Source organism: Gymnogyps californianus, chromosome 8 (assembly GCF_018139145.2).
Source record: "Gymnogyps californianus isolate 813 chromosome 8, ASM1813914v2, whole genome shotgun sequence".
Lineage (NCBI taxonomy): Eukaryota > Metazoa > Chordata > Aves > Accipitriformes > Cathartidae > Gymnogyps > Gymnogyps californianus.
Genome location: NC_059478.1, coordinates 29279261 through 29292553, shown reverse-complemented (window position 1 = coordinate 29292553; position 13293 = coordinate 29279261). Strand labels below are relative to the sequence as shown.

The following is a 13293-nucleotide window of genomic DNA, read 5'->3' as shown; positions in this document are numbered from 1 at the left end:
TAGGGCCCTACAAGGGGAAAATTAAGCAATGTGGAATAAGAATAAAGTGCTACATGTTCTAGTGGGGATTTGAATATAAAATTATGTATAATTTGAATATATATATGGTATTTATTCTGTTAGTGTTGTCCTTAACGGAAGAAAATTTTAAATTTCTTACTCTAAATTTTGGTATCCTTAACTTAAGGTATAAGTAACTAAAATGCAGTTCTGGCTTTGAGAAGGAGCACCTTCTCAAGTAAGGGAGTGGTTTTCAAAGGTCAGAACCATGTCTCCTTTAATGTGGGTTTTTTCCTGTTTTTCCTTAGACTGATACTAGTAGTCCTCTGCTACTCAGTGGAACAGCATCAAGTGATGTACCATGGGCTGTTAAGGTAAACTAAAGATCAGACTATTACCTAGAACTATGGTGTGGTTTGCAAGAAAACATAAGTCTGAGAAAAATATAATGCTACTGGTAGCTATAGTTTATAAAGTATGATAAATTACCATTCATGTCAAAGCTGTAATTGGGCTAGTAGACCTAATTTGATAAAAACACTTGATCCTTGGGAAATCTCTTCTTGTTTAGAAATTTAAAAAAAAAAAGAAAAAAAAGAAAAAAGGAATAGTTACCTGAAGCCATGAAAATAATTGAAGAATAAATCTCACTGGGTTTTGGATGAGTCTTTAGCTGACTTAGAAATAATATCTTTTTTTGTATTTTCTTTTAAGCATTAGGAACTGCAGTGTGTGTGCTTCCAACTGTAACTTAAAAAGAAAAGTTAATATTTTTGAAAGAACTACTGCTTCTTAGGCTACGAGTGTGACTGTTTCCATAAGTAATATTTTTCTTCTGCCCCTGCAGCTGGAAGACAAGGCCAAGTATGATGCTATTTTTGACAGCCTAAATCCTGTGAATGGACTGTTGTCAGGGGATAAGGTGAAACCTGTACTCCTTAACTCGAAACTGCCAGTGGATATCTTAGGACGAGTAAGAATACCTTTCTTTTTAATTGTTAATTCACAAATAATAACTGTGCTACACTCAGCAACATCTGTTTTTCAAATTGAAGATTTGTAGTAATGAGCCTAACTATTAAATACTATCTTATGGAGTGGCCACATGTGTAACTATTAAACTGTAAAAAAAAAACCAAAAAACAAAAACCACCCACAAAACTCTTTTGATATTTTGATAGATCTTCTCTTACTACGGTGTATCAGTTACGTGTACTCTTTAACACTTGGTTTAGGGCAGGGTGCCCTTAGCGCACTCCGTCTCCAACTTAAGAATCTCTCTTCTGCATGGTTTATATGAATGTAAGTTGCTCACTGAAAACTAATGCTGTTAATCTTAATAGAACTTAGGATATGGTGGAGGGAGGCTGTTCTCACATTTGTTTTTAATGAGGTTTTAAATAGGAAACTGCTGCAGTTCAGGCAAACTTCCCTATATTCTGCTTTTTATTGGTAGGTGTGGGAATTGAGTGATATTGACCGTGATGGAATGTTGGATCGAGACGAGTTTGCAGTTGTAAGTATCTTCTGCCTCTTGGGATTTGGAAAGCCTAATGGCAGGAGTTTAAAATAGATGCATTGTGTATTTTTGACTGTTTGTGTCATTCATTTATTGCCTTTATTCAGAGACCTTAATGAAGTTTTAGTACTATTTAATGTTTCTGTTAGTTTGTTGAATGTCTCTCAATACACAGTAGTAACTTACTTTGTGGACTGAGTCATTAAAAACTTATACCTGTGATCTGCTGTCCCATGAGAGACTGAGTGTTTTCACTGATTAAGTTTTACTGTAACCTTCAGTGTTTATGGTACTTGAATGCCTCAAGATATCTTTGAGGAAAATTTTAAAGAAATTATGTATAAATTCTTCAAAAGTTCATAGCAAGTTAGAATTTTAACACTATTAATGCCAGGACTGATGAAATAATGTAAGTAGTGGTAAATAAGTTTCACTTCCCCCAAGAGATGGCAAGTGAGATGAGAGTAGGAGGCTCTTGCTTTTGAAGACTGTATAAGTCTTGAATGTGATAGTAACCATGCATCAACTTTTTCTCAAAACTTTCCGCTTGTTTTTGCATGTAAGTGAATTGGAGAGGAAGGAATTATGCATTCACCCGGGAGGAGAGGGTTTCATTTTATGTAGAGAAACATCAAACCTAACTTTAAAGGTTTGGAAAAGCTAACAAAATATCTTAACTGCATTCTGTGTTGCAAGAATCTTGAAAAAGTAATGTGACCTTTGTGTCCTCAGGTGGGACTAAAGCCAGCCTTTAATTTTAATTTCTACAAACTAGACTTTTGCTCATCCTCTCAGAGTCAAAATTAAAAAAAAAATAAAAAGAAAATAAAAAATACCTGTTTAATTGCCAAGAATTGATGTTATGGACAACATCAAGACCTTGCTTTGTTTCTTTGTAATATAAATATGATGAATTCACCTTTTTCTGCTGTCATGTATATTTTTGAGAAAGGATAAAAGTGTAAAAATCGCTTTCTTGAATATTGTTCTAGTCATCTTCAGGCACCTGTATGCTTCAGTTTCTTTTGAAACCAATTCCTTTAAGACCCTAGTAGTTAACTGTTACTATATTTGATTTCCTGTGTGTATGCTGTAATTCTTCAGAATTTTAGGTTGGAGATCAGAGGATTGATATGTTCTAGGGAAATGTTTGAGATAAAGAAATTTTATAATACTTCACAGATTATCAATTTAATTTAGGTTCTTAAAGTTAAAGTTACTTAAAACTTCAAGTTCTTAAAGTTTCTTTAAGTTCTCTCAAATAAAATTCCACAAGTGGTGGTACAAGCTTGGTAATATTTAGGAGAATCATTTTAATGTTCTAAAAGGTACTGAACTTCATTTGCTAAGCACTGAACCTCAAAAGAAATAGTAATGAAAAACAGGTCAGAAGGCAATAAGCTATAATTCAGTTGAGGGGGCTTGTAAAGGAGAAACGTAATGAAAAAATGCTACAAAGTTATTTCTTAACTAATTCTTTAATTTATATATGTATTTATTTCTTATATATTTACATCCACACACTTTATTTTCTTGTTCAGGCCATGTTTTTGGTATACTGTGCTTTGGAAAAAGAACCAGTGCCAATGTCCTTGCCTGCAGCTTTGGTGCCACCATCCAAGAGAAAACCCATTAGTGTTTCAGGAGCGATGCCATTAATTCCATCTTCAACATCTACCAAAGAGTCTCATCAGTCCTTGCCACCTGTAGGCATTTTAGCTGCCAAAACACCATTAACACAGGTATAGTTCTGAAGTTACTTGGGGTTAGAAGATTTCTGCTCTTAATGCTGTGCTTTGGAGACTGCCTGCATGAAGAGTCTTGATACAGGTTTTTAGTTTCGTTCTTGCCCTGTTGATTGGTTGATGAATTTGAGGAGGCTATTGGGAAGACCAGGTGGAGAGATATGAAATTTATCTTGTTCTGCTTTTTCTAGATGTCTTCAGATATAAACAGTTGGATAAAAGAATATTATTTAGTAAAGATTTTGAAGATATTTTAAAAATAAATTATTTCAAGGCATGAAGCTCAACCCAAAGGCCAGAATACTAAGAAAACAGTTTAAAAATGTAGTCCAGGTACACATCTGCAGAACATAAGTCTTCTGGCTGAAGACTGATTTGAAGATGGACAAGTTCTTAAAACAAATTGTGGCAGGCGTGTATGTGCAGTTGTATGTGCATGCATGCAATTTGAAGAAGACATTAATGAAAATGGAATAGATAAATGCAAGCAATGGGAAAAGGAAATAAAAGGTCTGGCATATCTGTCAAACACGTGAGATTTGGTGTTTGTTTTGAATACGATTATTAAGAAGCTTGATGCCTCCCACCCCCCCCCAAGCATCTTATTTAATCCTGGTCATTTTAGAATCCAGAATTCGGGAAAATGTCTTTCCACATAGGTTGTAACTTACTCATTCTATTCAAAATAAGAAAAGATTGAGAAGGGGATCTAAGGTAAGAACTGTAGTACTTAATGCATAAGATGCTGCTTGGACATTTGGGTACCCATACTTGAGTAATCAGTAGGAAACTGGCATCTTAATTCTGGAGATGCCAAGGTTTTCATCTGGCAGTTTACTTGACTGATGGTAAGTCTTGCTGTATGTATTACAAAGCAGTGCCATTCTGAATGAGTGTTTCGGTGTATGTTTTGAGTATAGCACCATTTGGGATTAATCTGTTAAGTGTCCTTGTACGCTGAAATTAATTAGCATTCATAAGCATGCACTTGAAGCCATTTTCACTCAAAAAAAACCCCAAACATCTTTATAGTAGCTTAGTGTTTGGAAAAATTGCTGAAGTAAGAGAAGTGGCTCTAATTCCCATCTTTACCTTGATCAGAGGTAAGTTCTACAATTTAGAATGTGCCAACTATTAACAGTCTGGGCTTGAGCAGTTCTTCAGTCCCTCCAGCTAAAGCTCTCCAGCTGTGTAAAGAGGAATAAAATTGATAGAGCCAGACAGTAAGCAGGACTGTGACTGAGCACAGTGATGAGGGCATAACCCCATGCTGGGAGGAGATCTGGGCTCCAGGAAATACTTCTAATGCATAGGCAAAGAGGCAGAGCAATATAAACCAGCCTTGGTGCTTCACTGATGTAAATACTTTGCTTCTGCTTTTGGAGTTACTTGTGGATCTCTGTGGATCTCTATTTTGGAGGATAAAACTGGTTCATGAACGAGGCATCTATATCACTTGTTAAATCTGTGCTGTAGTCCTTGAATTATGTAACTCTGAACGTAACTATCTGAAAACAGAACTGCCTGTATCTTAGTATTGTGGTTTTGGTGTTTTTGTTTTGTTTTTTTTTTTCCCCTTCCATCCCCACCTGCCTTCAGTGGGTTGTATCGCCTGCAGACAAAATTAAGTATGATGAGATCTTTGTGAAAACTGACAAGGACATGGATGGATTTGTGTCAGGTGTGGAAGCCAGAGAACTATTCTTGAAGACAGGACTGCCTTCTGCTCTTCTTGCACATATCTGGTAGGGTTTTTTTTTTTCCATGTCAGCTGTTTAGACGATGGCATGGTTCTCGCTCCTTCCTAGCACTTTTCTTGAGAAGTGCTATGTTGACATTTCTGGAAAGTGAAAGCTGTTTTTTATATATAATAGCATGGCCTCTATATAAGCACTGGTAACTTACTTGCTTCTACTTTTGGACAGAAATGGGGGGAAAACAGGTTTATGCTATGCATCGTGTCTTACGGGAGGAGGTAAAGTGCCTGAACACAGATTGTTACAAACAAATACTGCACTTCAGCTAAACCTGTGTATTTAAGGCATCATGGTGTTGCTGTGTATCTAAACACTGATACTGTCCATATACTGGTAAAGAGAATTATCTGTATAAAATTCTTCGCATGCAAGACTTACGGCCCATTTCATTCTACAACTAACTTGTCTTTCATTACAGCTAGTAGTGACATCCACTGCTTTTTTAATTTTTTTCCCCGCTATAAGCTATTGTAGGGCACTCTGATAGGAAAAACTTCCCCCCCCCCCAAGTTGTGGTTAACACAACCTCTAATTTAGGAAATTTAGGAAAATTTAGATAAACTTGTATTGGCTGTGAAAAGTTCTTTCATTTAGAAGGAACTTCAGTTACAGATACTCAAGTGTTGTTAGTGACTTACAGCCCTGATTCTGCCTTTCACCAGATCAGAACTGAATGTAACAGAGCTGTGGACCTTAGCATGCAAAGAGAAAGTGATTGTGTATGTTTGAGTAATGTTTCCTATTTATTACCATGCCTTCTATATTGCATTTTTTAGAAGAGGAGATATATACTAGCAATTTTTACATTTTTGAATGACAGCAAGTACAATAAACAGGGCTGTACTTGCAGAAATGAGGATTTGATTTATTTCATGTGCATCTCTGTACAGGGCGCTCTGTGACACAAAGGACTGCGGAAAGCTTTCAAAGGAACAGTTTGCTTTGGCTTTCTATTTAATTAATCAGAAGTTAACAAAAGGCATTGATCCACCTCAGGCTCTGACTCCAGAGATGATTCCACCTTCAGACAGGGGTGTCAGTTTACAGAAGGTAAGGATGGGTTTGGCATTTTTGGTATAAATCTCAAAGAAAGAAGGTTAATTCCAAAGGCTACGCAAGAGGCACCTCAAGTACTGGCATACCTTAAATTTATCATAAGATCAGGAAGAAAACAAGTCTTAGGTGCAAAGAATTGACAAAAAACTGTTCCATCCATGTTTCAAAATGAAGCTGTCATTTATTACGCCTGCCAACCAAGCGGAGAGATCTTATGTTGAGAAAGCATTATTTTCTATTTTGAAAGAATAATCCTTCTGCTGCCTATCTAAAGAAATTTTAGTTTGCATCTGAAATAACATGCACAAGTTCAATGTTTTTCTCCTAATGTGTTCACAGTTACCTTTTTTACATTGTTTCCAGACTTCTTAAAAAAGATCAATGTAAACTAAATAAAGCTTAGAATTATATATTTAAAGTTTTAAAAGTAAATGGTCCTCCATTTTATACTTCACAGATAGTTTAAATGTCTTCATAGTCTGTTGATTGCCATCTATCTTAATCCAGCAGTAGACTGTACCTCAGCAGTTCAAGTTGTATTTATCAGAATGGTAGAGGTCATCACAAATTCTTACTTGTTTTATACATCATGAAGTATGATGTGAGTTACCTTTTCTTGGTTGTGCAAAACATTGACCTAATTCTACAATCTTCTTAAACAGAATGAAAAATTTGCACCTGAAAAAATGAAACTCAAAATTTGGCACTACTTTTGAGTTTCTGTAATTGGTATCTAATTTCTTTTTGCATTCTGTTTTTAAAAAGTAATTGCTTTATTTGCAACTCTACTAATCTTTTTTGTATGTTTGCTTTCCTTTCTATGTCTCTTTTCTAGTTTGGACTGTTTTTTCCATTCTGCACCACTCTGCTTTTCATCCTTATTATTCTGTCAGTTTGTTAACTCTGCTTTCTCAAGGTTAGAGAATCTTTGCTTTTCTAATATTTACTGTCTGTTGGTTTAATAATGAACATCCTTCTAAGACTCTTACATAATCATTGAAATAGCACAGCACTTCGCTGAAGTGTCACAGTATGTCACGATCTCAAATTATTGCTGATTTCCAGTGTTGTTCATCAGAAGAACCCCAAGGTTTTTCTTTGAACCCAGACCTCTGTGGCTGTTACCTGTTGGTAATATGTGCTGCTTAAACTTAAAAGAGAAAATGCTGTCTTATCCTGTTGAAATCGCTGGGGAAGTGATGACAGAGTGGTAGCCCAATGTGACAGATGACAGTTATCATTAGGACTAATACCCATGGTTTTACTGATTATATTGCAGAAAATTTAGTGATTAGAACACGTTGGATGAGATTGGTGTTGGTTACTGCTATTCTGTGTGTGTAAATTGTTTTTATAGAACTCTGAAAGACATCAGTGTCATTTTTTTTTTTTCCATTACTAACATAAATGATAGGAGTAAGAATATTGTGAAAGAAGGTAAGTTAGCTTTTAGTTAGCTCTGTCAATCCTTACTAAGAATTTGTTTTACTAGATTGAGCTGAACCTTCAGCTCGTTTTGAGCTTTTTCAAGAGAGATGTTGACTTGTTGATATGAAAGAACCTGTTTGTCCAAGATTATTGCTCAAGAATTGAACCCTAAGGATAAGAGCAGTAGGCAGAAATAGGCTTTTTGTTGGTTTTCTTGAAGTGGCATGGCTTACATTGTAAAAAAAGACTTAGGTTTCATCTTCTGAGTTGACCAATATAAAGGCAGTAGCAGAAATATCAGTAAGTATAATGGTAATCCATTATGTTTTTAAAGTAGGGGAAGTTAACTCATGATCCTTCTTGGTAGATGTTCAGAATGCATATGTATGTATATTGCTGTTATCTAATGTTTGGTTTCCCTACAGAATTTTATTACCACAATAGTGTAACTTTTATTTCAATTTTGAGGCCTGAATGCAGATCCCATGAATGGGATAAAGCAGCAGTCTAGTACTTGTTGCTGTGTTTCTTTACCTAGAACTGTTTGTAGTCACCAAATTGCACTTGCATTACCAGCCATAAAACTTAAACTTACATGCAAGTTCCTGTTAAAGAATTTTGACAGGAATTTACTTTTATTACTATTTTGAGTTAAAAACTCAAAGCATTGTTTGCATGCATGTTGCAGTGTAGTAAATGGCAGCAAGTAGTTCTAACTTTTGTCTTTGTTAACGTGTATATTGACGTTAAAAATGTTGGCTTTTGTGTTCCTCCCCCACACCAGTTCTCCTGAACAACTGAAAATAGGATTGAACTACATTTTGTTCAAGCTTGATGCTGATATTAGTGTGCAGAATTTCTTTAACTGATGAGAGGAGGAGGCCTGGAAAGAATTTGTACTTGTAGCTAATAGCTCCATGTTTTCCTTCTGTCCCTTTCCTGGAAGTAAAAACTTTCTCATTGGAACACCATGAGCAGCTCCGCAAAACTCCTGTGTAATTCCTTTAGAACAGGATTGAACTTCATAGCTATTTTGCCCATTTGAGAAGCTGTACACTAACCAGTTTAAAAATAGCTGTATGGGTTTTTTTATTCTTAGTTCATGCCATTTGTTCTAGTAAAATATGCATGAATAATCTATAGTTCTGCTGAATAATATTCTCCGCCACAGCGTGCTCAGATTTACTGTTTAGGTCTTTTCGTGGCTCTGGTTTGGTTTTGTTTTTTTTTTTTTTTTCCCCCCCTAGAGTATAAGCTTGAATAAACACGTAGTTAATAGCATCTTGATTTATCTTTAGAGAAACTTCAGCATTTGAGAACTTTTGTGTTGTTTTGGGGGTATCACTTGCCTTTTTTTAATTACGTATATATACTTTCCTCTGAACTTTGTGTTTGTCCTGGATGACTTTATTCAAGACTTGAAGGAACTGATGTATTTATAGAAGGTAGTTACAATGACTATGGCTTCCTAAACATGTTCATGTTATGATAAGGCACAGTAGAACAATTACAGCATTTGCTAATTTGTGTCTTCAGCATTTGTTCTCTAGTCATTTGTGTACTTTTTGGAAACAAATAATTTGTATTACAGTTGTTGTCTTATTATAAAGACATTAAGTAAATGGGAACTCATGGGCATAACTTGCCTATGACTTTGTATTGTGAAAGTTTCATTCAGTATTCTGGAGGTTCACATTAAACTAGCTCGATATCACTTAAAGCATTGCAAATAAGTGTCTATACTCTGCAACAGGAGGATCACCAAGGTGAAGAAATATACATACAAAAGTAGTAAACAAACCAAACCACTCTTAAATGAATGCTAGGGAGCCAGCTAAACGTTAACTGTAAGATAAATCTCATTTCACAACTAGATTTTTTTTTTTTTTTTTTTTTTTTTTTTTGGTATGATCAAGTGGTCCTGTGCTTTTGTGGAAGATGTCTTCAAGAGTTTACAGGAGACAAACTGTTTGAATTACTAGATGCATTGGATGTATGTAGTGTTCTGTTAATAGAGCATCTGGACTGTTTTGGGATTTTTAAGACTGAAGATGTGAAATATAATGCTACCAACAGTGTTACAAGAGGATAGCTCATGCTGTCACAAAAAGTAAACTGAATATAGTTGTTGGACAGCATAAACTATAAACTAACAGTATTTATTTTTTGTCTTTCAGAGTACGCAAGGACCGAATTCTGTAGCAGATTTTTCTGCAATTAAAGAACTTGATACATTAAACAATGAAATAGTAGACCTGCAGAGGTAGGTAAAGGAGGAATAGTCATAGTTGCCTTAGGTTCAGTTGTGCTACTTACTGTTTTTTAAAAAACAATTCAATGCATAAGAGAAAACCAGGTGGTAATAGGCTGCTTTGCTAAAATAAATGGTTAGCGTGTCTGTAATACTGTTTAACGCTTCTACTCTCTGTTCACTCAGATGAGTGCATTTAATAACAGCAAGACTGTGAAAGGTCTGTCTATCATGCTTTCTGGGTATGTTTCAGAGAGCTGCATATCTTAGCATCCTGAGATGGAAATATTCTCTCTTATTCATCTTTATTGGCAGATGAGAATGGAGCAGATCTTTAGGATGCTGGAACCATGATATAAATTGGTATTAGTTGTCTCTGATTTGTAGAGGGAATTCTAAGGACTTTTTTCTAGTGGCAGTAAGGAAGTGAGATGGGAAAGATCAAGAAGTATGTAGGGTAGGGAGTGGGAAGATGACAGTTTGTATATGGACCTCTGCTAGGGTTTTGATGGTGGTAAAGGTGGACATGCTTCTCTTCAGTTTAGTAAAATAAACTGTTGCACTGAGAAAAATTGTTTTGACTTGAGATCTGCAGACCCTTGGGTTCCATTAATTATTTCTAAGGTAATTAAGAAGATGACTTCAAGTGACTAAGAAAATCAAGTTCATATATGTTGTATAATCTTTGTCATACTCTCAAGACATAGCAGATATTTTTCTTCAGTCATTTTTTTTGGTACTATCATAAATCTACTGAAAATTCTATTAAGAACAGTTATTTCTACTATTTTATAAGTGAGGGTGCTTTGTCATGATGAAATCTGCCTGTCTTATTCACGTCACTTGCAGGAATGATTTAATTTGGCAATGTGTCAAAGCACAGTCTGTTTCCTAAGTACATAAATGTTTTTTTTTTTTTTCACTTCAGCTGCTTATTCTCCCTCTTATTACTCCCACTGCCTCCTCACTTCTCCCTGCTCTGCCTTCCGTGGTTGTTCTTTAGGTTGTATTAATTCCAATTTTGGACTCTCATGTTTATTAACCTGAAATATGATTTACTAGCGTGTATATTTGCTGTTAGTATCTTAGAGGGAAATAAATTGTTCACTAGCATGAATTTTTAGATGAAGTTGGTTTTCAGTAGGTAGACTTGCAGCCTAACATGCAAGCCAGTCTGTTTGTCTTGTTTTCTTTTCTTACTGTGAGGTATGAAGGAACCATGGCTTTTGGAATGTCATTGCTTCCATTTCTTCAGTGGCAAATATACTTGGACAATTATTTAAGATACATTTGAATGATACTCGATTGTTGAAGATATGGTAGGGGCAACTATTAGTATGTATTTATTTTTAGAAAGGGGAAATTTACTTTGATATGATTTAGAGGTTGAGAACAGAACTGGATTAACAATCAGGCTTAAGCCTGTATTGTCAAACTGAAGTATAATATTAAGAGATTTGTGTGGTTTCATTGAGAATGACTAGCAAACTCTCAATGTCATAAAGTGAGTCGTGGCACAAGTAAAACTTTTTTCATTTTTATTTTTTCAAGAAAATTAACTTTTTGATTACTTGGAAATCCTTTAGCCACTGTAGAAGAGTTATTTTGGTAGCAGAGTAAATGCTACTTTTCTGTACCTTCCCTAAGCACAGGTGGCAATGCTAGGCAACAGATGAATCTTTGTGGTAAATGTAGGAAACTTTTTTCATGTTTGGCAAATCCACATTTCAGTTATAACTGGTGAAGTATGCTTTCAGTCTTGATAGTTATCATATAAAAGTGTAATTTAAACTTAAGTTATTTTTGTTCATTATTAAACAAGATATATTTTTCAGCTGTTGAACTCAATATGTAATAATTCTAGTCCATGATTCCATTGAGAAGTATCCATGAGAGCTGCGTATCTGAGACCCAGTAACAGAAATTGAATCTATTTTTGAAGTGCACTTTAAAAAAAAAAAAAAAAAAAAAAAGGGCAGCAGAGGAAATGCCCAAAAGAATGACAATGTGTGGAAAATGTAGCTTTTTGAGAGACTGAGCAAAGAACACAGAGGTGATGTTTTTGTGGCTCGAGAGTCTGTGTGGGCAAGATTTCTGGTAGCCGATAGCTTTTTAATCTAATTCAATAAAAACAATGTCAGGAAGGTGGAGATTGAGGATCAGATGAAGAATAAAATGCAGAACACTTATTAGCGAGGATAATTCCCCTCTGGTAGGGGGAATGATTTGCCTAGGGACGTTGTGGAATCTGCATCATTTTGAGCCTGTCAGCACTGCTGCTTGTAAGTTCTGTTTCAGTTGTACTATATTTTTAGAAAGCTATTTGAAGGGTTTTTTTGATCAGCATTGTGGGAGGCTAGACCAGATGTTCTTAATATTCTTTTTTGAGCCATAAAACCTTTTTCTTCCCCAGCAAATCCTGCTTTGCTTTCATGCATTCAAAACTAGCTATGGCTCATAAATTAGTGGAATTTCTTCAAGCTTTACCAATACTACATTCCTCTCTAAGCATGTTAAGTAGTTGAGCTTAACTTAGTATATCTCACCAGAGGTGCCATCCTTCACGTATGTTGGACAGCAACAGTTATATTTTCCTCAATATAAATCAGGTTAAAAGGACCATAAAGCTGGTACTTTTGGTCTCTGAAAAGTAAGGAAACAGCAAAACGTCCCCAGAAAAACAGGGCAACCTCTCCCTGCCATACATTTCCATCAAGCCTTTGTTTCAAAGTTCAGAGATCTACAGCTTCTTAGCAAAGCAATGGTAAGAATTTTAATGTAGGCTAGATTATTTCTTCAAACCTCTGGTTTGGAAGTAATGGAGCTGTTGCAGCTGAAAAGGTTGGGGGGAACAAAGGGGAGAAGAAACAAGGCAAACCCTAAGCATTTTTTCTAGCATTGCCAAACTGAAGTACTACTGCACTAGGAATTCCCAAAATTACAAATGTATGCGAAAATAAGAAATGTTGGGCAACTGTGAGCGTAGATAATGCTACCAGCTCTGTGAGTAGTCATCTGTCACTTATTATGGAAAAGAACAATGATTTTTTTGCTTTTGTAACTAAGGTGGTTCTAGGTGTTAGCCATCAAGAAGCCTGGCCAGGGTTGTTTCATGTTTGACTTGACTGCCTCTACTGACATGGGGACTCCGCAGTTGTCAGCTATAACAAATATTTGCAATGTGCTGGCTCCCATTTATAAATTACTCCATTCACAAATTAGTATAAAACTTACGGATTTACTAAGATTATTTGATTGTAAATTATGAAGTATCTGCATTGGAGAAACCATCTATTAGTTTTGAGGGTTTTTTAATCATTGCTTTTGGTTTCTTTGATATGAGGTTCTCCTGACCTGACTACTATTAAAATACATAGGGAAATTGCATTGCTTTCATAAATTGACTTGAGTTGGTTACAGGTGTCCTTTATTGGCAAGACCACAGTTCTTTTTGGGTTGGTGTTTTGGTGGTGTTTTTTTTTTTTCCCAAGTGCTGATGTGGTAAGGGACTTTATGATCCAGGAAATCTGTCATATC

General features: G+C 35.5%; 1 protein-coding gene across 2 annotated transcripts in view; it reads left to right on the top strand.

Annotated features, from left to right (window-relative positions):
• Nucleotides 1-13293, top strand: part of EPS15 (epidermal growth factor receptor pathway substrate 15) — a 52034-nt gene that overhangs the window by 14451 nt on the left and 24290 nt on the right. For both annotated transcript variants that reach the window (XM_050900648.1, XM_050900649.1), the window contains exons 6-12: nt 309-374; nt 848-973; nt 1457-1516; nt 3061-3261; nt 4864-5009; nt 5912-6071; nt 9683-9768. In XM_050900648.1, coding sequence (XP_050756605.1) covers nt 309-374; nt 848-973; nt 1457-1516; nt 3061-3261; nt 4864-5009; nt 5912-6071; nt 9683-9768 — 845 coding nt within the window. The remainder of the gene's footprint in view (nt 1-308; nt 375-847; nt 974-1456; nt 1517-3060; nt 3262-4863; nt 5010-5911; nt 6072-9682; nt 9769-13293) is intronic.